Genomic DNA, 27,705 nt, shown 5'->3' on the forward strand with positions numbered 1-27,705 from the left:
CTACACTGAAATATATTCTTTAGGTTCCCCTCTCTCAGAATCTGGTTTCTCTGGATGTGGGCGACACCACATAGGGACCAGCGGTGTGGTAACTGGACAGTGTGCATCACCAGCCCTGGTTGGGTCTGTGAGCCGGGTTTCCGGCCCTGGTTGGGTCTGTGAGCCGCGGTTCCGGCCCTGGTTGGGTCTGTGAGCCGGGGTTCCGGCCCTGGTTGGGTCTGTGAGCCGCGGTTCCGGCCCTGGTTGGGTCTGTGAGCCGGGGTTCCGGCCCTGGTTGGGTCTGTGAGCCGGGGTTCCGGCCCTGGTTGGGTCTGTGAGCCGGGTTCCGGCCCTGGTTGGGTCTATGAGCCGGGGTTCCTTGTATATGGGGCAGATGTAGAGCTTGGGGTCCTGCAGTGCGGTGGAGTTGATGTATTTTTATTTTATATATAAACATATTTATAGAAATGTGTGTATATATATATATATATGTACCATGATCACAGAATTCATAGTGTACCCACCTCTTTTTACCACTACACTCCTCCTGGGGGCATGCATGGGTGAAAATCTGCTTCCCCAAGTCCATAAGATGGCGGTAATGCAATAACAAGGACGCCCGCTGCCGTTAAACCACAAAGAAGACGACGACTTTCATGTTTACACTGCTGAAGAGATCGTTTTAAACCGCAAACATGTCCAAACTTCAGCTATTCAGAGATTTTGTCAACGAGCGATTAGCAGCGGCAGCTTTGGAGATATTTGGTCAGTATGAAAAAACGCTTGCAGATTGCCAAGAAGAAATCTGTCGATCCGGGGAGAACAGCACACCACTACAAAGGATGTTGGACATGGACGTTGTTATTAAGCCCGAAATCAAGCTACATCGAACAGGTTCTGTATTTATATCGTATCTGCTGTGGTTAGAGTGACGTTCACAGTCTGATTTGGATTGACCCATTATTCTCCATACTAGCTCCACTTGTACCAAGCTCGTTAACGTTAGACTAGCTAATAACTGAAATAGGCTAAGGCTAAAGCTAGCGTTCTCCCTAGCTCTGGTCTACATTACGTTTTTGCGTTTCAGCTCTCATCTGAAATACATATACAAAAACCTACACCTGGACCTTTCATTCATACAAATAAATGCTGCATCTGAGTTTGGGCCTATAGGCTCTCTGGGTTTGAGTCAGCAGAGATTAGACAGTGCTGCTGTGACAACAAAAGCATAGACTACTCTCTGGTGATCACTGTTATCATTAGTTAGTTTGCAAAAAACGTTAGGGCGCTATATGTATAATAAATATATACCCTAAAGCTAAATCCCAGTAGCAGCCATAGCTAACGTTAGCAAAGCTAGCTATGTATACCTAATAATGAAAATGAGGTATGTTGTAGGGTCTGGAAGGCCGCAGCGGGTTGCTCCCATGGAGGTATAATATAACTGGAGACGGCATTGAAAATGGCTGCCTATTCATTTCAATGAAAGTTGCTCACCGGCGCATGAAGCCATTTGACGTAGTGGCCAAAGCCCGGTATTGCAAGTCACCTCACGGCATGCGGCCCAAGAACCTTATTTCCCATGTTAGTGGATGATGATAGATAGGGCTAGAAAAGGAAAACAAAATTTTTCTCGGTATCATTCAGCATCAGAGACCAATCTAATCAATATAAACTTTTAATTCAATGGGGTTTTGTTTGTTTTTGAAGCCACCAATACCTGTATCGAGCCATTTGAAACATGTGCTGTGCACGAGCCTCGGGGACGCTGGTCGCGCGTTCGTGAGTCCTGCGAGCTCGGCGGAAAACACGTCACCATAGGAAGACCCGCCCTACTCTGCCTCTGATTGGATAGGAAGTCATGTAATGACGTCGGCTAACATGCTAAGCTTTTAGCAATGAAGCTGCTACAATGATGCTAATCATAGATATGAACGTATGTCTATGATGCAAATGATCATGACATGTGGTTACTTTAGGACATCGTTGGAAAAGATCTAGAGGGTAAGTGGGTCAATGTTGAATAACTTAGCTAACATTATCTAATGTTACATTTCTTTATATTAACATCAACTATATTGATAGGCTAGCTATGCTAACGGTAGCTAATGCTAACGGCTTAGGGTTAACGTTAGTTAATGCTAACGTTACGTTCGGAGGTCTCATGTATTTCAATTTTAACATAATGTTGAGCATGATCAATGTGACATTGTTCATACATTGATTACAGTCTGTAATCTTGTCTGGCATTATTTAGCTATAATGGGCTGATGCTACTATAGCATTTGCCACATTATACATCAAATTAATCAAGCATAGTTAGTGTTATTACCTGAAGGCATTATTACCATTGCAAGTAAGCATGCCATGTATATGCCATGCCTGGAAATCAAATTAATAGTGTAATTCTTCCCCATCACAGCTCATTGTACACTGATATAATCATTCTCCTTGCCTTTGCTAATACTCATCTCTTTTATCAAACTTTGTGCTAGGAAAGAAATCTGGCTGTGATTCGGCGCTAGTGCTCATCCAGGCTGTTGTCATCTCCCGCCTGGACTCCTGCAACTCCCTACTTGCTGCCATCCTGCAACGTTGGCCATCAGACTCCTGGAGAAAGCTGCTGCTGACCTGGTGTTCAACAGCCCCATGCTCTTCCACAAAAATTCCCTACTCCGTTCTCTGCACTGGCTCCCTGCGCTGTCCCATCCAGTTTAGGACTTTGGTGCAAGCCTACAGGGCAAATGAACAGCTCCCTCCGACCTCCAGGCTGTGGTCAAGCTCTGCTGCCTTGAGGTGATTGGTTCCCCAGTTGCTCCAAGCCCCCCTACGGCAGATTGGCGTGGCCATGGCTTTTTTCTGTCCTGGCCTCACAGTGGTGGGAACTGTCCACTGATGTCAGTACAGCAGAGTCGCTGCCCATCTTTCGCCGCATGCTGAAAATTCACCTGTTCAAGATGTGCCCTGGACCCTTCCTTTTAACACCTATTTTATTTGTTCTTGTACTTTGTCTTTAGCAACAGGTTAAGCTCTTAGACGCTTGTTTAGAAAGGAGATGCACTTATGAGTTCTAGCGAGCAGTGGTACTGTAGTGAAGCTGCAGTGTCACTAATGAAAGACTAATGGGGTGCACCTGAACTGGGCCGCTGACAGAGGCTCTGATCACCCTCGGCTGGACTTGATTGCTGAGGGGTGGACTAAGAAAGCAGAGCCAGTCGGGCAGTCTGGGGAGCGGAGCTTCATTTCCGTCAGGGCAACTAGTCTGACGAAGCAATTGTTAACTTGCACTCACGGGAGAGGATAACATGCCTGTCTAGCCCAGCTTAAACTATGCGCCCATGTACCAGTGTGCCGACTCAGGGTGATATCTAGTGTGTTTGCAATTGAGTGTGCCTGCCTATACAGGGTGATCCAGTGTGGACTTGATTGATGTTGCACATGGGCGATTGGAACTAAACTAACCTTGCGTTGCATTTGTCTTTCTCTCTTTGGCTCTATCGTGTCCACTGCTGGCGCTGATGGATGGGTTGGACAGTCAAGGGGAGCCAGTGGTCCAGTTCCTGTTCATGCTTGGTTGTTGCCTACTCACCTTCCCATCTCCTGCATCACCTGCCACCTGTCTCCGCTCTGCCCAGCTGCACCTCATCCCTCATTACTCTTAGCATTAATACCAGTCAATTTCCCTTGGTTCTCTGTAAGATCATCCAGTCATCTACCAAGTCTGCTCAGCTCTTCTGTCTGCCATATTTTAAGTTGTTTATTGAAATTGAGTTAAAGTAGTTTGTATGGGTCAAGCATCCTCCAGTTTGTATGACTCAAGATCTGTTTACTGCCATGTATATGGTTCACACATACTAGAAATTTGACTAGGGTTAAGGCATACACTGGTGACATGTTTTTAATTGTTTTGTGATCACTGTCTTTGTGATATTTTCTGATGACCAAGCCTTTGATCTAAGCAGAGCCTTAGCACATTATGGAGGAACCATGTCCCTTTCTTTTACCGATCCCTGAAAGCAAGACCTGTGAATGTCCTGAACAGTGTGGTGGCCACATTTGTTGGGAATTTGGGTGGAAATAGTGTTGAACATCATTGCATAGTTTGACTGCCATTTCATACCAACAATAAGAGAAAGTGGAGAAGTAGGCTATACCTAGAAAATACTATAGGTGTGCAATTCGTTTGTACAGTCTGGTAGTTAAATGGTTAAAAATAGGCAAGCAATAACATTGGAGGGAAATGTATACTGACACTGATTGTTTCAGAAATGGTCTGAGACAAAATAATGAAATGTTATACATCAGTATTGTGAAACACTGAACATATTTTAATGACTGACAAGGAGAGAGGAAACAGTACAAGTTAATCAATAATAACTAGGCTCACTATGAACAGTGTGTATTATTGGCTCTGTTCTGACATCAGTGCACAGTTCATTCCACCACTGTGAGGCCAGGACAGAAAAGAGCCATGGCCGTTACAATCTGCCGTAGGGGGGCTTGGAGCAACTGGGGAACAAATCACCTCAAGGCAGCAGAGCTTGACCACAGCCTGGAGGTCGGAGGGAGCTGTTCATTTGCCCTGTAGGCTTGCACCAGTCCTAAACTGGATGGGACAGCGCAGGGAGCCAGTGCTGAGAACGGAGTAGGGAAGTTTTGTGGAAGAGCATGGGGCTGTTGAACACCAGGTCAGCAGCAGCTTTCTCCAGGAGTCTGATGGCCAACGCTGCAGGATGGCAGCAAGTAGGGAGTTGCAGGAGTCCAGGCGGGAGATGACAACAGCCTGGATGAGCACTAGCGACGAATCACAGCCAGATTTCTTTCCTAGCACAAAGTTTGATAAAAGAGATGAGTATTAGCAAAGGCAAGGAGAATGATTATATCAGTGTACAATGAGCTATGATGGGGAAGAATTACACTATTAATTTGATTTCCAGGCATGGCATATACATGGCATGCTTACTTGCAATGGTAATAATGCCTTCAGGTAATAACACTAACTATGCTTGATTAATTTGATGTATAATGTGGCAAATGCTATAGTAGCATCAGCCCACTATAGCTAAATAATGCCAGACAAGATTACAGACTGTAATCAATGTATGAACAATGTCACATTGATCATGCTCAACATTATGTTAAAATTGAAATACATGAGACCTCCGAACGTAACGTTAGCATTAACTAACGTTAACCATAAGCCGTTAGCATTAGCTACCGTTAGCATAGCTCCCTAGCCTATCAATATAGTTGATGTTAATATAAAGAAATGTAACATTAGATAATGTTAGCTAAGTTATTCAACATTGGCCCACTTACCCTCTAGATCTTTTCCAACGATGTCCTAAAGTAACCACATGTCATGATCATTTGCATCATAGACATACGTTCATATCTATGATTAGCATCATCGTAGCAGCTTCATTGCTAAAAGCTTAGCATGTTAGCCGACGTCATTACATGACTTCCTATCCAATCAGAGGCAGAGTAGGGCGGGTCTTCCTATGGTGACGTGTTTTCCGCCGAGCTCGCAGGACTCACGAACGCGCGACCAGCGTCCCCGAGGCTCGTGCACAGCACATGTTTCAAATGGGCTCGTTACAGGTATTGGTGGCTTCAAAAACAAACAAAACCCCATTGAATTAAAAGTTTATATTGATTAGATTGGTCTCTGATGCTGAATGATACCGAGAAAAATTTTGTTTTCCTTTTCTAGCCCTATCTATCATCATCCACTAACATGGGAAATAAGGTTCTTGGGCCGCATGCCGTGACGTGCCTTGCAATACCGGGCTTGGCCTGAAAGCCCATGGTGGCTTCAATGCGCCAAGCTGATCCTGGGGGCTTGGTTGCTCCTCAAAGGAGGCAGAACACAGGAGGAAGCATGGAGTCGACGTAACTTCCCGCATAAAAGGAAAACGACGCGCAAAGATTGTGGGAAATGTAGGCCTTGGGTATGCGTTGGTGCGACTGGACTATGAAAAGGCAAACGGCAGCGCACAGTCTCGAACAATCACCAAGTGTCTACTGTGATTGTCACATTTCAAGGCTTGACTCCAAATTCACTGTGTTGGAAATTTCCAGTAAAAACGTTTTTGTTCATATGACTGTTGTGAGTTCTCATCTTATTGTGCTTGTTAAAATTACTGTCAGCTAGCTATAGCTCATCCAAATTAAGGGGAAGTGTTGATAGCAAGTTAGCACTGTTAAATTAGCTCAGAGAAATCCAATTATCCAATTCTCTGAGTTGGATGTCCCTGATTTTCATTCTCAGACATGTTATGTTGTAGAATAATGAAGCAGGCTTTATCCTAATATGTATCTTCCCTTTTCCCTCAGATGCCCAGCAGCTCTCTCTCCCAGAAAATCCACAGATTAAAGAGGAACAGGAGCTGTGGACCAGTCAGGGGGGAGAGCAGCTTCAAGAGCTGCAGTCTGATACTGCTGACTCCATATTCACTTCTCCAACAGTGAAAATCCACTATGATCCAGAGGACTTGTATCAACTCCCGCCTCTTGACCAAACTCCAACTGTGGAGAACAGATCCACCAACACAACTGAGGAACAAATCAAAGCAGAGTCCGATGCATACATCATGTATGACTATGGAGCAGCAGAACCAGCCAGTGACTCTCAGCCCCCTTCTGTAACTCCAGACCGTCCTGCAGCTCAGAGTTTAGAAGAGGTGGAGGAGGAGAGAGGAGGACTGCTGCCTGAACTAACGTCCGGCTGCCTCAGGCTACCTACCGGTGTGCTGATATCGCCTTTCAAATCAAGAACACAGGCTAAGTGTTCTAGGCCTGTTCCCAGCCCTTGTTCCCGCCCTGGCCCGTGCCTCAGCATCAAGACCAGCCCCTGGACCAGGCCTATTCCCAGTTACCACTCTGGAAGTCAGAGTGAAGATGTTTCTTCTGGGGAAGCTGAGAGCAAGACAGTAGAGAAACCGTATCAGTGTGAGGAATGTGATAAAGCATTTAGTCGAAAGGGTAGTTTAGTTAGACATGGAAAAATCCACACAGGAGAGAAACCATATCAGAGTGAGAAATGTGTCAAAGGTTTAGGTCAAAAGTGTAGTTTAGTTAAACATATAGGAATCCACACTGGAAAGAAACCATATCAGTGCCAGGAATGTGACAAAGCTTTTAGTCATAAGGGTACTTTCATTAGGCATATAAGAATCCACACAGCAGAGAAACGATATCAGTGCCAGGAATGTGACAAAGCGTTTAGTAAAAAAGGTAATTTAATTATACATGGAAGAATCCATACAGCAGAGAAACCATATCAGTGCCAGGAATGTGATAGAGCTTTTAATCAAAAGTGTAATTTAATTAGACATAGAAGAATCCACACTGGAGAGAAACCATATCAGTGTGAGGAATGTGACAAAACGTTTAGTGAAAAGGGTAATTTAATTATACATAGAAGAATCCACACAGGAGAGAAACCATATCAGTGTTGGGTATGTGACAAATTGTTTAATGATCATAGTAATTTCATTAAACATAGAAGAATCCACACAGGAGAGAAATCATTTAAATATGAGTGACGTGACAAAGCCTTCAGTTGCAAGGGTGGCACAGGACATAAAGTGCTAGGAATGTGACAAAGCTTATGGTGAGTAGAAGAGTTTAGTTTGCCATAGAAGTAGCCACAACAGAGAGAAACTGAATCAGTGTCAGGAACTTGGCAAAAAGACTGATTAGCCGTTTGAGGAGCTGTGAATGAGTAAAATACTGTAGCATTACAGCAAAGTGTATCTTAGGTTTTAGTGATAAAAATCAAATCAAACTATAAATGCAGGAATCTCTATGCATGTCTGTCTCGATCACGATTATCTTGAGAACTGGGCACTGTATGAAGTTGACATTTGGCAGGTGTATTGCTCAGGACCCAAGGCAACTATGAAGTTGTTTGGATCAGTGTTTCTCGAGAAAGCTGCAAAGAATCCGCCCATTTCATATTAACTTAGTATGAATTTTTTTCATGAATAGGCTCAGAATGTGTGAGTATACTAATAGCAAATTGTGTTTATGCTAAGCTAATGAAACTAACCCACTGTCTAACATCCCACGAGGCCTGGTAGTGTTTCCATGACAACGCAAGGTGTAGTTTGTTCGCACTAAAAACAGAAGCTGTCTTTACTTAGAGACATACTGTAGGTACAGTACAGTAGCCAACATGTACATTATATTACATAATATTAGTCATTTAGCAGACGCTTTTATCCAAAGCAAGTAAGTTAGTTAGCAAATTAGTGTTTATGTAATATGAATGGGAAAAGGAAATGATGTACATTGTAATGTGTTGTGTTTACATTTTCTTCATAAAAGCACATTTTGAACGGGCACCGTCCCCGGACGGTCGGGCACTGCAATAAAGACATAAAGAAAGACCCGATGCAATAAAGACATAAAGACCCAACGCAATAAAGACACAATAAAGACATAAAGACGCAATGCAATAAAGACACTAAAGCATAAAGACGTTATATTGGGTTCGTGCATCAATCCTCTAAAGCAAGTTAAGCAACAACACTTTTTTGTGACGTAGCAACGAGAGTTCCAAGCCAGAAGACATGGCAGCCAAGAAGATAGACTGGACTGGACTGAGCTGCTTTGCATGACTCAAGAATCAATTCAAATCAATTTCTGTCTGAAATGCATACCGATACAGATGTAATTTGGAGCCTCCTTCAAACTAAAATCCAAGCTGTAGTCGGTGTAGCACTGTCACATACTGGTGCCAAACGGTGTCGTTTTTATTTGATTCAACAGTTATAAATTGCCCTCCATTCATTAAAGAAAATGTGTGAACCTCATGTAGTAGACTACATAGAATTTAAAGTGTTGCGCTGGGAAAACCTTGTTAGTAGATTTAAGGTTATTTGATTTTCTGTATTTTGAGGCTATTTTTTTAGTTTTTGAAATTACGAGTTTAACAAAGTACATAAGCCTACATACAGCATACTGTGAAAGGGGACATTACAAAGTACCAAATCCTGCCAATTGATTTGTCGAATATATTTATCCTACGTGCATCGTCTCACTGTGTACCAGTGCAATTAATGAAGAAAAACTAAAGACCAACCAGTATCAAAGGATTTTGTATTTCACACTAATAAATACTTTATTGAAACAAAGTTTGTACAGAATGCTTCTGTTGGTACTGTGTTTCAACATACGCTTGTCAAGTTGAACAGCTGTTAGTGTGACATGAAAGCAGATACAGTCTAGATATGGTACAGTTCATGCTGAGGGAACAACCATTCACCAAGCAGGTAAGCCAACCGTTGGGCTTCAGTCACAATCCAACACTGAAGACAGCGGAGATAAGCGTTAACAACTCAACATCGGACACAAGACACAAGAATAGTTTAGTCAGTTATTAACTACAATTCAATTTAATGTGCGACAAAAAGTCCTTCAAGTCCTCAAGGGACACGATGCTCAGGTATTGTTTTACACTGAGCATTAGAATTTCATCCCTATTCATTATTCGAGTTACGACCAGTAACATTAGTCAAGTACTTAACTGTTGTTTTGTATTTGCTTGCCTTTAATGCAACACTGGCCTATACTGATAAATCATTCTCCTTGTGTTATTTGGACAGTGTCTGTTCATGCATAATTCCCTCTGTCAATTGTGTAGATGCTTGAGCAGTATTCATTCCAGGGCGAGGTAGCTCCCCCCCACCACAATGCTTGTTTATCAAAGAGATGTGGTACAGCAGTTCCAATGCAATGCTTGATGATGTCAGCAATGCAGCTGATGATGATGATGATGATGGTGGTGCTGTCCTGGTCTCGTCTACATCTTCCTCATCTGAGCCATCAGCTCTTCAAGACTCTGCTCCGTCTCCTCCACGGTCTCCCCTGATGCCGTGTCCTGGTGAGACAATTCATGAACATTTCAAGTGAAAGGTGGATGACGAAAAGATGATTTAGCCTGAAGACAGATGTGTTTTGGCTACAGCCAAACCCAATGAATCAGAGAGGGCCCATATAGACTTGTTCAAGTGAGTCCTGGCAGATTTACAGTAAGGCTTGTTTTTCTGCCCCATGCTTATTAAGCTCGTACCCACCTTCTCTGGGATGGTGTAGGCCACAGTGATGCCTTCTGGGAGGTCAGGGACAGGTCCTGAGGCAGCCTGGAGCTCCTCCTCCGTCACTTCGGACACCAGCTCTATACCTGCTCACACACACACACACACACACACACACACACACACACACACACACAAGCTGTCCTAGTTACACTTGTACTGTATATTATTTACATTTTTGTCATTTAGAAGAGAAAAATGTCACCGTAACCCTATACTCACCCCACTCGTTCTCCTCATGCACCACTTCCTCCTCCACCTCGACCACTTCCTGTTTGGGCCTCTCTGCCTCTTTTCTCTGAATGAGATAAAGTGCACAGATGAAATGTTTTCAAATGTTTCTAGAAACCTAGGTTAGGTTAAGTACATTGCTTCACGGTCACTGTGTTACAGTATAGTCTTTCTCTTTTGCGAATGTCGCCGCACGGCGAATCCTGGCCACCGCGCTGCCGCGACCTGCGATTCGCGCCGCCTGCCGCCCAGTTTGCGCGAATTGTATTGACTTTCTATGTAAACTCGCCGCGCCTCAGGAAAAATTTGCGCCCGGTGTGCTGTACATACACTGGGTTTCATTTACTAAATGAACATATGACAGAAAACTGTAGAAGAGACCAGGATACGAAAGGGCGTGGCATTTAAATGGTGATTGTTTTCAGTCGCCACATTTATCAACGCCCGATCGTTTGTACGATGGGATTGGTGGGATAGGAATGTTGGAGGAATCACATGAGAACGCTGTCGTACCGGACCCCTGTCTCACACAAAGTCTCATGACACACACTGGCCCTCATTTACTATGCCCATCCTCCCACAGCTCTCTGTAAAGCACATTGTGTTGCCTCTGTGTATGAAATGTGCTATATAAATAAAGTTTGATTTGATTTGATTTACTAATGGAACGTAGAAACCAGCGCAGATCCGAGCGCAGACAGGATGAATCATGAAACCTTCGTATCTCGCCAATCACAGCATACGAAGGACTCATCCAACAGCCACTTGTCACTCTCCATGAAAAACCCTCTCGCTTCTTACTTCAATTTCATCCCGTAAAAAAATTGACTCTTTCAACCAAAGACGCAGAACTGGATGAAATTCACATGTAAACTCCCACATAGGACAGCGTGCGAGCAGGGCACCACCTGTGTTTAATTGTGTAGCCTATATAAAAACCACTGCACATGAATAGCTGTTCATTTGAGGATTTATTGTGACAAACGAAGAAACAAAATCTCAAATTGGAGCTAAAACCTGTGCAAATTTCATCCCATAAGCCTCTTTCAATTAGCATACTGTAGGCCAGGCACAGAGGTCACTGCCACTGCCTAGATTTGATGACTGTCCAAGCTCATTTAAATAAGTGACTGAATAAGCATCTAACTTATCACACTGCAAATCCATTAGCCTACCCATTGCTTTTAATTTGTAAATATTGATTTCTTGTAATTTTGTCACCTCTCGCCATAACCTAAGTACACGAGGTGAGACTTTGATGGTAGCCTCCGCTCACGTCCAGATGGATAAATACTGGGCTTTGTGTAAACGAGGGCCCGTGTCTGGCGCACGCATACCTTGTACTCCTCCTGCTGTCTCCTGCAGTAGCGGTTGTCACATTGGGGGTTGGGCTTCATCGACATGGTGGGGAAGAAATCCTGCATGGCGTTGTAGCCCAGGTAGTGACTGACGGTCCCAAAACCTAGCAGGTACCTGTAGGGACGGACACACGCACGCACACAAACACGCACGCACGCACACACACACACGCGCACACACACACGCGCACACACACATGCACACACACGCACACACACACACACACTTAATTAGGTATATTACAGACATGCTTTTCCTGTCTAAAATGCCTAATACTGTAGGTGTCATATTGAATTGACCATCCACAGTGCAGTCTTACTTGAGGACGTTTTGGACCAGGATGCCCGCCACCACGCCCATGGTGGTCGGTAGGCTGGCTGCACACACCCCCTCCCTCTTAAGGGTTTTCTCGTCGATATTGGCTGCCACCACAAGGGGAGGGGCACACTGTCACATGGGGAACATGGTTAGTAAGTATAGCACAATCAGTATTTGTGTTTTTCGGGCCATTTGGATGCATACTGTATCATCTAAATAAGGTGTGTGTGTGTGTGTGTGTGTGTGTGTGTGTGTGTGTGTGTGTGTGTGTGTGTGTGTGTGTGAGAGGACGGGTGGGAGAGAGAACTGCCAGTGTTATTCTTTATTGTCTTGAGAAATAATTTACTGTAACCTCTGGCGCCTAATCCTGTAAATAATATGTGTATTGCTTGCATCAATTGTGCTTTGGTAGATGACATTCTGTAGAATCTAATAATCTGTGATTTGACAATGCCTTTAAATGTTTGTCTGTTGGTTTGAAATAAACTTCGGTCCGTAATGTTTTGTGTGTGGTGCTTATTGAATGAAAGTAAACTGTGGTGTCTAAAACGTTGACTTCATCTGAGTTTATGCTGTATTTGGTAAATGGACTGCACTTATATAGCGCTTTTATCCAAAGGGCTTTACAATGAAGGCCTCTCATTCACCCATTCACACACCAGTGGCGGCAGCTGCCATGCAAGGTGCTAGCCTGCTCACTGGGAGCAATCTGGGGTTCAGTGTCTTGCCCAAGGACACTTCGACATGTCATCAGGAGGAGCCGGGATTCGAACCGCCGACCCTACGGTCATTGGATGACCCGCTCTACCTCCTGAGCTACACAGCCGCTCATTATTCCATATTTATATTCCATATTTAAGCATTATGGAAGGGTGATGAGAACTGAGTGTGTCTATGACATCAGTAAACCGCTCTACGGAGTGAGGCCATGCTCCTATCATGTCATCTAAGAATCTGTAATAAAAACTGGGTTGAAGTTCACATTTGGCGAGAGCTTCTCTCTCCCATTCCGCCATGTACTGTAGATGTTGGCATATGACGGCACGTATCTTTGGCCCATGGCTGTAAGTATTCCTTATCACTGAAGGTGAAGTTATTGCATGTGAGACTGATTTCTAAAAGTTGTAGAAGTTCTATATCGGGTCTATTTCTGTCTGGATACCGTGAGAATATGTTTCAAACTGCCTCTATACCCGCTTGTGTGTTGATGTTAGTATACAAACTATCTACTATAATGAATATGTACTGTAGGCTTGGGAGGGAACAAGCATGGGCTTGAGGTTGTGTATGAAGTCAGAAGTATCTTTCAGAAAGATGGGATGCTTGCTAGGAAGAGGATTCCGATAGTAGTCTATATGCTAGGGAGAGGATTCAGATAGTCTATATGCTAGGGAGAGGATTCAGATAGTAGTTTATATGCTGATATTCAGATAGTAGTCTATATGCTAGGGAGAGGATTCAGATAGTAGTCTATATGCTGATATTCAGATAGTAGTCTATATGCTAGGGAGAGGATTCAGATAGTAGTCTATATGCTAGGAAGAGGATTCCGATAGTAGTCTATATGCTAGGGAGAGGATTCAGATAGTAGTCTATATGCTGATATTCAGATAGTAGTCTATATGCTAGGGAGAGGATTCAGATAGTAGTCTATATGCTGATATTCAGATAGTAGTCTATATGCTAGGGAGAGGATTCAGATAGTAGTCTATATGTTGATATTCAGATAGTAGTCTATATGCTAGGGAGAGGATTCAGATAGTAGTCTATATGCTGATATTCAGATAGTAGTCTATATGCTAGGGAGAGGATTCAGATAGTAGTCTATATGCTGATATTCAGATAGTAGTCTATATGCTAGGGAGAGGATTCAGATAGTAGTCTATATGTTGATATTCAGATAGTAGTCTATATGCTAGGGAGAGGATTCAGATAGTAGTCTATATGTTGATATTCAGATAGTAGTCTATATGCTAGGGAGAGGATTCATATAGTAGTCTATATGCTGATATTCAGATAGTAGTCTATATGCTAGGGAGAGGATTCAGATAGTAGTCTATATGTTGATATTCAGATAGTAGTCTATATGCTAGGGAGAGGATTCAGATAGTAGTCTATATGTTGATATTCATATAGTAGTCTATATGCTAGGGAGAGGATTCATATAGTAGTCTATATGCTGATATTCAGATAGTAGTCTATATGCTAGGGAGAGGATTGAGATAGTATATAGATATAGATAGTCTATATGCTGAGCTATGTTGTATGATTCACTACTGCAATCCAATACTAGTGGTCTTCCGGAAGGAGCTTCAAAGGGCGCGGTCCGCGTGTCTGGATCCGCGTGTATTTTGGGTAGTAAGTACTAATGTCTTGCTCTAGGTTCGTCTGGTCCAAATAAGAAGTGGCTTTGTTTTGTTTTGTGTTGATGTAGTCCTTGTCATATACTCTGGATAAGTATCCTCAGTTTTGTTTGTGTCCGTTTCTGTAGGTTACAGTCTATGTGTTTGTAATATTTGGTGTTAGAGAGTCATCTGTTTGCTTCTAATAAATATTGATGTGTATCCATGATGACTATCTTTGAACCTTCATCAGCCCGTTTAGTTACTATGTGTTTATTGTCTTTTAGTTCCTGAATGGCTTTTCTTTCAGTTATAGTGATGTTGTCAGGTAAGTGTGGAAGTCTGTGGCATGTGTGTAGTGTGTGCTGGCTGTGTTCGATTAGTCATCTGACCCTTCCATTCACCTGGGAAGGTTTAGGTTCCCAAGTGGATGGGAGGGTGGATGGAATGTGTGTTGGGTTGATTTTCGTAGTCTAAATAGTCAATCAATGTAAGGGCATCTGTGAAATGTGTGCAAGTCCCTTTGAAGTTCCTCCCGGTCAATGTTGGTTATCCCTCATCCCTGTTGGGGTGAAGGATAACCCTCTCTCCAGCAGCTGTGCCTGTGGTGCCGTCAATTTAGATCTGGAGAGATTTAGGGTTAAGGTCAGAGTTGGAGGTCAAAGGTTATGTTTAGGATTAGGTTTACATTTTATGGTTTCCGTTAGGTTTAGGGGGCCCCACAGGGATATGAATGAAAAATTGTGTGTGTGCGCATGTGTGCGCATGTGTGCGCGTGTGTGTGTGTGTGCGTGCGCGCGCCGCGGGACATACAGCGAAGCAGGCCAATTCCCCGGGAATGATGAGCTGGATGTGTCCAGACACGGCGTTCTCACTCACACCGGACTCCATCCAGATCTGGCCCAGCTCATTACAGGCCTAGGAGACAAAGAGGCATCGGACCTGAACATCCTCCAGCATCTGGCCACCATAGAGTATGGCACAACATAAGACCATGTGTGTGTGTGTGCGCGCGTGTGTGTGTGTGTACTGACTGTGTTGATAGCCATCCGGGCCTCAAAATTGTCAACACAGCTGAGGACCAGGTCCACAGGTTTCCTCTCGTCCAGCCCTCCGTGACTGAGAAAAGAACGAGAGAGGATGAAAAGATGAGGTTCAGGGTGGATTCATAGAGGACGAGGACCACGTCCGCATGGAAGCTCAGCGCATGGCAGATGAGATCCGAGGGTCGTCCGCTCACCTGACGCGGTCCATGAAATGTGCGAAGCTATCCATGGTGGTGATGTTGTAGTTGTGGGTCTCAAATGTAACGTCTGGGTTGATATTTCTGTGAAGAGGGTTGAAAAGCATGGGTCCAGTTGGAAACGGGTGTCTTTTGTAGGGATGCACCGATATCAACATTTTGGCCGAAACCGATAACAGATATTAACATTGCTGTCATGGCCGATAACCGATGTTTACCGATGTCGATATGATCTGTATAAAAACGAAATGAACGAAATGTTTCTATGATAATCAAATGTTATACATACTGAAAAACACATGTAAGTACACTGTCTCTATCTCCAAAACATTTGGAAAAGCCGATAAATCATAGATTTACCACATTGTTTCCTCTCAAAAACAACACACACAACAGCAGCTAGCTAGAAATAATTATCGGCTGTTCACATCTGCCCTGTTTTGCACATCAGACCGATACCGATATATAAAAAAAATGACTAACATCGTTCGATACCGATATGATTGCCGATATATCGTGCATCACTAGTCTTTTGTACACAATTACTGGACCGAGACATCCTGCTAGGAACAACAAATGGACGCCTCTGATATATCACACGTGGCTCACGACAGCACGGAGACACTTCCATGGAATTGATTCTTCATTTAGCCCTTAGTGTAGCAGTAGTTACGGATTAGGGCTTGGTTTAAAAAATTGATTCATCGATTCTGAATCGATTCTGAATCCCAATGAAGGAATGAATAGTTCATTAATTCATTCAATGATTCATTCATTCATTTTTGGAAATCAGTATCGATACCCAGCCGTAGTAGGCCTGTTGATGTGTTGCATATTTTGGCAGTCATGTAATTAAGGTTACAGCTAAAAATAAATAAATCAGGTTTTAGTAACACTAACCGAATCGATATTGAATCGAATCGAGATAATCGATTCTGAACCTTGTGAATCGGAATCGAATAGATTCATGAAATTCGAAGCGATACCCAGCCCTATTCCGGATAGAATGTGAATTTATCACTAAAGGCTCATTTATACCTCGTGACATTGTTAGACAGGTTTATACCACTAAAGGCTCATTTATACCTTGTGACATTGTTAGACAGGTTTATACCACTAAAGGCTCATTTATACCTCGTGACATAGCTGGACAGGTTTATACCACTAAAGGCTCATTTACTGTAGCCTATACATCGTGAGACACGATTTTTGTCTCAGTTCCGTAATTTGGAACGTCTGTGAGCCACATGGCTCGTATCACAGCTTTGATTGGCTGACTGGCCTGACGACACCGAGCCGTATTAGGAAGTATATACTAGGCTTAACTTTGCATTGTTCAAATTCTCTTAATGTAGCGATAGTATGTCATGGTAGTAGGTTGTCTTACGTTCCTTTGCTGCATGTGTATTTGTGTGTGTGTGTGTGCGTGTGTGTGCGTGTGTGTGCGCGTGTGTGCGTGTGTGTGCGCGTGTGTGCGCGTGTGTGTGCGTATTTGTGTGTATTTGTGTGTGTGTGTGTGTGTGTGTATTTGTGTGTGTGTGTGTGTGTGTGTGTGCGCGCTCTCCCCCCCAGGCGGTAGCCCCCCTGCAGCGCTCCCTGGAGATCCGTGAGACGGCGCTGGACCCGGACCACCCCAGCGTGGCGCGCTCGCTGCACCAGCTGGCCGGCGTCTACGTGCAGTGGAGGAAATACGGCAACGCCGAGCAGCTGTACAAGCAGGCGCTGGAGATCAGTGAGAACGCCTACGGCGCCGAGCACGCCTGCGTCGCCCGGAGCTCGACTCCCTCGCCATGCTCTACCAGAAACAGAACAAGTGAGACACGGAGACCGGCGGGACTTAAGCCTAATTTATGCTTCTTGAAAAGTGTGGCTCGACAAAAAAAAGTGTCGCTCAACATGTAGCATTTACGCTTCGGGCGTCACTTCACGTCGTCTCTATGGCAACAATCAGCTGCGCGCTTTTCATTTTGTTGTGCTTCTCTCTATTTAGGAGAAGCGGCTTTTTTGCCCACGACGTCAAAAGTGTCGAGCGTTTGTGTCGGTTTTAAAAGTGTCGGTCGACGAAGCATAAATTGGGCTTTAGACTCACACCAAGACATAGACCAGGACTTTAAGTCCAATCAGGAGGTTCTGGGACACAGCGTACAGTATATATGCACACAGACGAGCGCACAATTGTTTGTGCGCGAGCGACCAAAATAGGCAAGCAAGCCATTTGTTTTCTCAGGTATGAACAAGCAGAGAAGCTGAGAAAGAGGTCACTGAGGATTCGCCAAAAGACAGCACGTCAGAAGGGTCACATGGTGAGCGTACATGACAGCTCTTTGTGTGTGTGTGTGTGTGTGTATGTGTGTGTTGGGGTGATGGTGATGATGGAGGAGTGTGTATGCGTTTGTGAGACCGGTAACGCGTCTCTCTGTGTCCTCAGTACGGTTTCACCCTGCTGAGGAGGAGGGCCCTGCAGCTGGAAGAGCTCACCCTGGGGAAAGACACCACCGACTGCGCCAAGACCCTCAATGAGCTGGGGGTCCTCTACTACCTCCAGAACAACCTGGAGTACGCCACCACACACACACACACACACACACACACACACACTTACTGCCATGCTATTGTATGTCTACGACACATAGGATAATGCCATGGACGGTAGGGCTGGGTTTAAAAAATCGATTTATCGATTCTGAATCAAATGATTCAGAATCAATTCATGAATACCAAAATCGATCTTTTATTTAATGGATGAATGAATAAATGAAGGAATGAATAGTTCATTAATTCATTCAATGATTCATTCATTCATTCATTTTTGGAAATTAGTATCGATACCCAGTCCTAGTACTGATGTGTTGCATAACTTGGTCATACAACAGTCATGTAATTAAGGTTACAGCTAAAAAAAACAACAGGTTTTAGTAACACTAACCGAATCGATATCGAATCGAATTGAATCGTGATAATCGATTCCGAACCTTGTGAATCGGAATCGATTCTTGAAATTCGACTCGATACCCAGCCCTAATGGACGGCTTTGACCATTTTGTACTACTGAACACACCACATGCCTGAATGCTACATGTTAGCATTAGCAACACTGGAGCGGTTATATCAATACGTTTAATCAGGTATTTCATGATATCATTTAGTATATCAGGGTTTTTCCTGACTCAGAATGGGTCTTTGGGGGGTGACGTGCACACAATTTTGTGGGGAAACCTCCGTTTTATGCCGAGTAGCATACCAGCATATATAGGCCTGTATTCTTTGCTGTCGACAATGCAAGAAAGAGGGATGGGCTAGACTTGAAATAAGCTATCAAACTCATTTGGAGAGGATTTGAATTGCTATTTTTATTCCCAATTTTTAGCATTTTGTCACTGGTGATTTTCCTTTGGCTCTGGCTAAAATCTCTTTGGGAGGCGCCAGAAAATCCTCTATGCAGGAAAAACCCTGTATATGAAAACTCATTCCTGTTATTGCGCGTTCGTGACGTGTTCCTCGCCCCTCTTCCCCCCCCCCCACCCCCCCCCCCCCAGGGCTGCCAAGGTCTTCCTATCTCGCTCGCTGGAGATGCGCCAGCGCGTGCTGGGGCCCCACCACCCGGACTGCGCCCAGTCGCTGAACAACCTGGCTGCGCTGCACACGGAGCGGCGGGAGTACGAGGCGGCGGAGGACATGTATGAGAGGGCCCTGGACATCCGCAAGAGGGCCCTGTCCCCAGACCACCCGTCCCTGGCCTACACCCTCAAGCACCTGGCCATGCTCTACAAGCGCAGGGTGAGGCCGGCCGGGGACCAGGGGAGGGCGCTGGCATAGAGACCGCTGGCACTAGCAGCGTGATGCTCTATCCTACATGGGGCGGCTGTATAGCTCAGGAGGTAGAGCGGGTCGTCCAATGATCGGAGGGTCAGCGGTTCGAATCCCGGCTCCTCCTGACGACATGTCGAAGTGTCCTTGGGCAAGACACTGAACCCCAAATTGCTCCCAATGAGCAGGGTGGCACATTGCATGGCAGCTGACACCATTGGTGTGTGAATGTGTGTGTGAATGGGTGAATGAGAGGCCTTCATTGTAAAGTGCTTTGGATAAAGGCGCTATATAAGTGCAGTCAGTTTACAATTTACATGCCTGGAGAACATTAGAATGTCCTGGTACCATGCATCACTATGCAGTGGTCACATTCTAATGCTGGTCAGATAAATACTTTATTGTCTGCTAAGGTAAATTTTGTTTTGCATCTTCAGGCTTCACTGTAGCTAGACAGACATATCATCTATTTTTCTGGAATGTTGCATTTAATATTTAATCCATAAAACCACTTTGAGACCTCTTGCTCAATAAAGCTAAGCTAAGAGGTACCCTTGTCAAATTCCTAGTACGTGCAAACCATATTCATGTAGAATAAACTGATCTTGAATAAACTGATCTTGAATCTTTAGACTAGTAGCCTAGCCCAAGAAGACAAAGTTACATACAAACCTTAGTTAGTGCTACGGGCCTGTGGTTAAACTGTGTGTGTGTCCGCGTGTGTGTGTGCGCGCGCGTGTGTGTGTGTCCAGGGGAAGCTGGAGAAGGCGGTGCCCCTGTATGAGCTGGCCCTGGAGATTAGAGAGAAAAGTTTTGGTCCCAAACACCCAAGCGTGGCCACAGCACTAGTCAACCTGGCTGTACTCTACTGCCAACTGGTGAGCTGCCTGCAAATGTACTCACACACACACACACACACACACACACACACACACACACACACACACTGTGTGACCCTGGCGTGTGTGATTGTGTGTTTCCAGAAGAAGCACGGTGACGCCCTGCCCCTGTACGAGCAGGCTCTGAGGGTGTACGAGGACAGTCTGGGCCGCTGCCACCCGCGCGTCGGAGAGACGCTGAAGAACCTGGCGGTGCTCAGGTGAGGGCCACACACACACACGCGCGCACACACACACACACACACACACACACACACACACACACACACACACACACACACACACACACACACACACACACACACACTGTGTGTGTTAATGATCAAGTGAATTAATGATGAGATATAGTCAGTGTGATGACACTTAACCACCTTCCTTTGTTCATCATCATCATCATCATCATTCCCTCTCTCTTCCTCAGCTACGAGGAAGGTGACTTTGAGAAAGCCGCAGAGCTCTACAAGCGCGCCATGGAGATCAAGGAGGCCGAGCCCTCCCTGGTGTGCGGCAAGGCCCCGTCGCGCCATTCGTCCAGCGGGGACACGTTCAGCCTGCGAGGGCCCGCCCCCCTCCCGCACGCCCCCAGGTGACTCAACCCCACCGAGACACCCCCTTTATCTCTATAGGTGTGAACAAGAAAACGCCCTCAGACAGCCTGTTTGAATTCTCTAAAATGCACCCGTCCCTTTCCTCCTTCCCTTAAGGGGGATCTGTGGTCTAACAGGACTGGATAGGTCAAAGCATGTGCTCCCCGACACAGTTGGTGCCAATCCTGTCCTTTCATATCAGTGTTTTTCTGACATTAGAACGTTTCATTATTCAGATGAGTCCAGGAGATCAGTGTCCTGATCTCAAGGGAATGTACATCACACACTACATTCTGCTGCTTTGTGATGGAGGTGCCGTGCTGTGGTCCGTTGTACTGCAATCACAGAGGTGGATTTCAGTCAAAAATGAGATGAAAGTATAATCCACAATTATTTTTAAGCGGTGAAACCGCTTCTATGCGTGTCCGTCCGTGTGTCCGTTCGTAGCATAAGATTTCAACCAATCAGGAGTCTCCGTTACAGTTGCACACCAGGAAAGAGAGCAGGCATGAGGAAAGCATGGCTGGTCTGGTAGTGGATCCTAGCCTCAAACGAGGGGCAGCTGAAAATGATCTCAATCAATCAGCAACATAATGGCTAAGTCATAAATGAGGCTCTATGTCTATAAATGTGAACATTGGAAACATATCTGAAAATGTTATTTGCATTTGTGAATATAATTTTTGCACTCATTCAAATTATGATTCATGAAACACAAGTTGAGAGATGTTGGTGTGTGGATGGCAAACACATACTTGTGGATTATTTTTACGAAATACAAATTGAAAGGTGTGTGTGTGTCTGGATGGTAAAAATAACTGTGGATTATACTTTTGTTTATTTTTTATAGAAATCTACCTCCATATGCGATCGCCATTCTAGATATTAAGTACGCTTTGTTTAACGTCTGTGAAATATAATGTATTTGTCATATTTATACATGTCATATTTATAAATGTATTGTTAATGTCATCATGTATGTATCAAATTGTCAGTATCAAATAATGTGAAATGAAGGGAGTCAATGTCAGCCCTTACGAGGGCCTAAAACTCAGGTTGAGTTTCATATTTTTGTTAAATTTCAGACCCATTACTCTCAAATTCCTGTGGTTCCGGGATGACTTTCATGTACTTATATGTTCATAAAACATGATTAATTTGAGATTACAGGTAATGTAGACCTCAGGTAATTTTGATGTGCCAATTATGCAAACAATGCCAAGTCCACATTCCTGAGGTAACAAATGCAATTTTTATGTTTCACTTTTCCATCGTCATAGTGCAGAATTGTTCAAGATATTGACCTCACATACAGTATTTACAGTATACAAGTATAAGAAGAGCCATTTCTATGCCCAACCATGTAAGTACATGTGAAACTGTAACTACAGCATAACTGCCTGACTGAATGTACATGAAGCCAAAGGGGATACAACAAGTTACTAAACCCTTCCATTTGATTTGCCAAACAGTGCATTTCTCACTGTGTACCCATGCAATTAATGATTTAAGAAATGTACTGACTATTAAAACTAAACTAATGTCATTACAACCATTGTCAAAGAAGTTTGTATGTCTAATAAATACTTTAGTCACAGTGAAACAAAGTCTGCTTGTCGGTACTGTTTCAGAAGACATATTGTTAAGTTCAACAGTTGAAAGAGTGACATAAGCAGATGCAGACAGTCGAAACATGGTAGATGCTGAGGCTAGAATCATTCACCAATCAAGTAAGCCAACCTTGGATTTCAGTCTCATTTTTATTAGAAAAGTATCTGAAAAAGTGGATTGGGGCTGGTATTCAAAGGTCATCACATCATATACTGTAGAAGTTGTCGCTGTGTTAGAAGTTACTAGACGTTGTCACTATGAACCTGCATGGAAATCTATACCTTGGCTTGGGCTCCGTTTCTCAAAGTCAGCAATGTTTGTAGAAATGGGGCTGAGGGTCAAAGGTCATGAACGTCAAATATGTACTTGGACCACTGGGGGAGAGGAGGGAATTAAACAGTGTATTATTGAACCAATCATTTGTACTGTACCAAATATAGAAGTTGTGAAACCTACACTGAAATATATTCTTTAGGTTCCCCTCTCTCAGAATCTGGTTTCTCTGGATGTGGGCGACACCACATAGGGACCAGCGGTGTGGTAACTGGACAGTGTGCATCACCAGCCCTGGTTGGGTCTGTGAGCCGGGGTTCCGGCCCTGGTTGGGTCTGTGAGCCGGGGTTCCGGCCCTGGTTGGGTCTGTGAGCCGGGGTTCCGGCCCTGGTTGGGTCTGTGAGCCGGGGTTCCGGCCCTGGTTGGGTCTGTGAGCCGGGGTTCCGGCCCTGGTTGGGTCTGTGAGCCGGGGTTCTGGCCCTGGTTGGGTCTGTGAGCCGGGGTTCCGGCCCTGGTTGGGTCTGTGAGCCGGGGTTCCGGCCCTGGTTGGGTCTATGAGCCGGGGTTCCTTGTATATGGGGCAGATGTAGAGCTTGGGGTCCTGCAGTGCGGTGGAGTTGATGTATTTTTATTTTATATATAAACATATTTATAGAAATGTGTGTGTATATATATATATATATATGTACCATGATCACAGAATTCATAGTGTACCCACCTCTTTTTACCACTACACTCCTCCTGGGGGCATGCATGGGTGAAAATCTGCTTCCCCAAGTCCATAAGATGGCGGTAATGCAATAACAAGGACGCCAGCTGCCGTTAAACCACAAAGACGACGACGACTTTCATGTTTACACTGCTGAAGAGATCGTTTTAAACCGCAAACATGTCCAAACTTCAGCTATTCAGAGATTTTGTCAACGAGCGATTAGCAGCGGCAGCTTTGGAGATATTTGGTCAGTATGAAAAAACGCTTGCAGATTGCCAAGAAGAAATCTGTCGATCCGGGGAGAACAGCACACCACTACAAAGGATGTTGGACATGGACGTTGTTATTAAGCCCGAAATCAAGCTACATCGAACAGGTTCTGTATTTATATCGTATCTGCTGTGGTTAGAGTGACGTTCACGGTCTGATTTGGATTGACCCATTATTCTCCATACTAGCTCCACTTGTACCAAGCTCGTTAACGTTAGACTAGCTAATAACTGAAATAGGCTAAGGCTAAAGCTAGCGTTCTCCCTAGCTCTGGTCTACATTACGTTTTTGCGTTTCAGCTCTCATCTGAAATACATATACAAAAACCTACACCTGGACCTTTCATTCATACAAATAAATGCTGCATCTGAGTTTGGGCCTATAGGCTCTCTGGGTTTGAGTCAGCAGAGATTAGACAGTGCTGCTGTGACAACAAAAGCATAGACTACTCTCTGGTGATCACTGTTATCATTAGTTAGTTTGCAAAAAAACGTTAGGGCGCTATATGTATAATAAATATATACCCTAAAGCTAAATCCCAGTAGCAGCCATAGCTAACGTTAGCAAAGCTAGCTATGTATACCTAATAATGAAAAGGAGGTATGTTGTAGGTTCTGGAAGGCCGCAGCGGGTTGCTCCTCAAAGGAGGCAGAACCATGGCGCAGAACACAGGAGGAAGCATGGAGTCGACGTAACTTCCCGCATAAAAGGAAAACGACGCGCAAAGATTGTGGGAAATGTAGGCCTTGGGTATGCGTTGGTGCGACTGGACTATGAAAAGGCAAACGGCAGCGCACAGTCTCGAACAATCACCAAGTGTCTACTGTGATTGTCACATTTCAAGGCTTGACTCCAAATTCACTGTGTTGGAAATTTCCAGTAAAAACGTTTTTGTTCATATGACTCTTGTGAGTTCTCATCTTATTGTGTTTGTAAAATTACTGTCAGCTAAGATATAGCTCATCCAAATTAAGGGGAAGTGTTGATAGCAAGTTAGCACTGTTAAATTAGCTCAGAGAAATCCAATTATCCAATTCTCTGAGTTGGATGTCCCTGATTTTCATTCTCAGACATGTTATGTTGTAGAATAATGAAGCAGGCTTTATCCTAATATGTATCTTCCCTTTTCCCTCAGATGCCCAGCAGCTCTCTCTCCCAGAAAATCCACAGATTAAAGAGGAACAGGAGCTGTGGACCAGTCAGGGGGGAGAGCAGCTTCAAGAGCTGCAGTCTGATACTGCTGACTCCATATTCACTTCTCCAACAGTGAAAATCCACTATGATCCAGAGGACTTGTATCAACTCCCACCTCTTGACCAAACTCCAACTGTGGAGAACAGATCCACCAACACAACTGAGGAACAAATCAAAGCAGAGTCCGATGCATACATCATGTATGACTATGGAGCAGCAGAACCAGCCAGTGACTCTCAGCCCCCTTCTGTAACTCCAGACCGTCCTGCAGCTCAGAGTTTAGAAGAGGTGGAGGAGGAGAGAGGAGGACTGCTGCCTGAACTAACGTCCGGCTGCCTCAGGCTACCTACCGGTGTGCTGATATCGCCTTTCAAATCAAGAACACAGGCTAAGTGTTCTAGGCCTGTTCCCAGCCCTTGTTCCCGCCCTGGCCCGTGCCTCAGCACCAAGACCAGCCCCTGGACCAGGCCTATTCCCAGTTACCACTCTGGAAGTCAGAGTGAAGATGTTTCTTCTGGGGAAGCTGAGAGCAAGACAGTAGAGAAACCGTATCAGTGTGAGGAATGTGATAAAGCATTTAGTCGAAAGGGTAGTTTAGTTAGACATGGAAAAATCCACACAGGAGAGAAACCATATCAGAGTGAGAAATGTGTCAAAGGTTTAGGTCAAAAGTGTAGTTTAGTTAAACATATAGGAATCCACACTGGAAAGAAACCATATCAGTGCCAGGAATGTGACAAAGCTTTTAGTCATAAGGGTACTTTCATTAGGCATATAAGAATCCACACAGCAGAGAAACCATATCAGTGCCAGGAATGTGACAAAGCGTTTAGTCAAAAAGGTAATTTAATTATACATGGAAGAATCCATACAGCAGAGGAACCATATCAGTGCCAGGAATGTGATAGAGCTTTTAATCATAAGTGTAATTTAATTAGACATAGAAGAATCCACACTGGAGAGAAACCATATCAGTGTGAGGAATGTGACAAAACGTTTAGTGATCAGAGTAATTTAATTATTCATAGAAGAATCCACACAGGAGAGAAACCATATCAGTGTTGGGTATGTGACAAAATGTTTAATAATCATAGTAATTTCATTAAACATAGAAGAATCCACACAGGAGAGAAATCATATCAATATGAGTGATGTGACAAAGCCTTCAGTTGAAAGGGTGGCACAGGACATAAAGTGCTAGGAATGTGACAAAGCTTATGGTGAGTAGAAGAGTTTAGTTTGCCATAGAAGTAGCCACAACAGAGAGAAACTGAATCAGTGTCAGGAACTTGGCAAAAAGACTGATTAGCCGTTTGAGGAGCTGTGAATGAGTAAAATACTGTAGCATTACAGCAAAGTGTATCTTAGGTTTTAGTGATAAAAATCAAATCAAACTATAAATGCAGGAATCTCTATGCATGTCTGTCTCGATCACGATTATCTTGAGAACCGGGCACTGTATGAAGTTGACATTTGGCAGGTGTATTGCTCAGGACCCAAGGCAACTATGAAGTTGTTTGGATCAGTGTTTCTCGAGAAAGCTGCAAAGAATCCGCCCATTTCATATTAACTTAGTATGAATTCTTTTCATGAATAGGCTCAGATTGTGTGAGTATACTAATAGCAAATTGTGTTTATGCTAAGCTAATGAAACTAACCCACTGTCTAACATCCCACGAGGCCTGGTAGTGTTTCCATGACAACGCAAGGTGTAGTTTGTTCGCACTAAAAACAGAAGCTGTCTTTACTTAGAGACATACTGTAGGTACAGTACAGTAGCCAACATGTACATTATATTACATAATATTAGTCATTTAGCAGACGCTTTTATCCAAAGCAAGTAAGTTAGTTAGCAAATTAGTGTTTATGTAATATGAATGGGAAAAGGAAATGATGTACATTGTAATGTGTTGTGTTTACATTTTGTCTCTTCATAAAAGCACATTTTGAACGGGCACCGTCCCCGGACGGTCGGGCACTGCAATAAAGACATAAAGAAAGACCCGATGCAATAAAGACATAAAGACCCAATGCAATAAAGACACAATAAAGACATAAAGACGCAATGCAATAAAGACACTAAAGCATAAAGACGTTATATTGGGTTCGTGCATCAATCCTCTAAAGCAAGTTAAGCAACAACACTTTTTTGTGACGTAGCAACGAGAGTTCCAAGCCAGAAGACATGGCAGCCAAGAAGATAGACTGGACTGTGAGCTGCTTTGCATGACTCAAGAATCAATTCAAATCAATTTCTGTCTGAAATGCATACCGATACAGATGTAATTTGGAGCCTCCTTCAAACTAAAATCCAAGCTGTAGTCGGTGTAGCACTGTCACATACTGGTGCCAAACGGTGTCGTTTTTATTTGATTCAACAGTTATAAATTGCCCTCCATTCATTAAAGAAAATGTGTGAACCTCATGTAGTAGACTACATAGAATTTAAAGTGTTGCGCTGGGAAAACCTAAAATCTACTAACAAGGTTATTTGATTTTCTGTATTTTGAGGCTATTTTTTTAGTTTTTGAAATTACGAGTTTAACAAAGTACATAAGCCTACATACAGCATACTGTGAAAGGGGACATTACAAGGTACCAAATCCTGCCAATTGATTTGTCGAATATATTTATCCTACGTGCATCGTCTCACTGTGTACCAGTGCAATTAATGAAGAAAAACTAAAGACCAACCAGTATCAAAGGATTTTGTATTTCACACTAATAAATACTTTATTGAAACAAAGTTTGTACAGAATGCTTCTGTTGGTACT

General features: G+C 43.9%; 3 protein-coding genes across 3 annotated transcripts; 2 read left to right on the plus strand and 1 right to left on the minus strand.

Annotated features, from left to right (window-relative positions):
• Positions 1 to 628: 628 nt before the first annotated feature.
• On the plus strand, positions 629 to 8,952 carry LOC311324696 (uncharacterized protein). The gene is made up of 2 exons (XM_084457252.1): positions 629 to 873; positions 6,319 to 8,952. The coding sequence occupies exons 1-2, from the start codon at positions 675 to 677 to the stop codon at positions 7,527 to 7,529; spliced, it is 1,410 nt and encodes a 469-aa protein (XP_084313378.1). The 5' UTR covers positions 629 to 674; the 3' UTR covers positions 7,530 to 8,952.
• Positions 8,953 to 9,761: 809 nt separating this feature from the next.
• On the minus strand, positions 9,762 to 15,685 carry LOC311322248 (ubiquitin-like modifier-activating enzyme 5; the record flags this gene model as incomplete). Its single annotated transcript, XM_084454309.1, has 8 exons — positions 9,762 to 9,868; positions 10,065 to 10,171; positions 10,308 to 10,383; positions 11,654 to 11,789; positions 11,995 to 12,122; positions 15,149 to 15,253; positions 15,370 to 15,454; positions 15,576 to 15,685. The coding sequence occupies 8 exons, from the start codon at positions 15,683 to 15,685 to the stop codon at positions 9,791 to 9,793; spliced, it is 825 nt and encodes a 274-aa protein (XP_084310435.1). The 3' UTR covers positions 9,762 to 9,790.
• LOC311322257 (uncharacterized protein) lies at positions 15,684 to 21,107 on the plus strand (the record flags this gene model as incomplete). The annotated part of the gene is made up of 7 exons (XM_084454321.1): positions 15,684 to 15,692; positions 17,151 to 17,342; positions 18,007 to 18,134; positions 19,115 to 19,355; positions 20,138 to 20,263; positions 20,369 to 20,484; positions 20,706 to 21,107. The coding sequence occupies 7 exons, from the start codon at positions 15,684 to 15,686 to the stop codon at positions 20,872 to 20,874; spliced, it is 981 nt and encodes a 326-aa protein (XP_084310447.1). The 3' UTR covers positions 20,875 to 21,107.
• Positions 21,108 to 27,705: the final 6,598 nt, after the last annotated feature.

Source organism: Borostomias antarcticus (genome assembly GCF_949987555.1).
Source record: "Borostomias antarcticus genome assembly, chromosome: 2".
Taxonomy (NCBI): domain Eukaryota; kingdom Metazoa; phylum Chordata; class Actinopteri; order Stomiiformes; family Stomiidae; genus Borostomias; species Borostomias antarcticus.

Excerpts from the sequence above, each read along its gene's own strand:
- LOC311324696 (XM_084457252.1), top strand. The coding sequence starts at position 675 with ATGTCCAAACTTCAGCTATTCAGAGATTTTGTCAACGAGCGATTAGCA. Across the intron at positions 874-6,318 it reads AATCAAGCTACATCGAACAG|ATGCCCAGCAGCTCTCTCTC; the intron begins GTTCTGTATTTA and ends CTTTTCCCTCAG.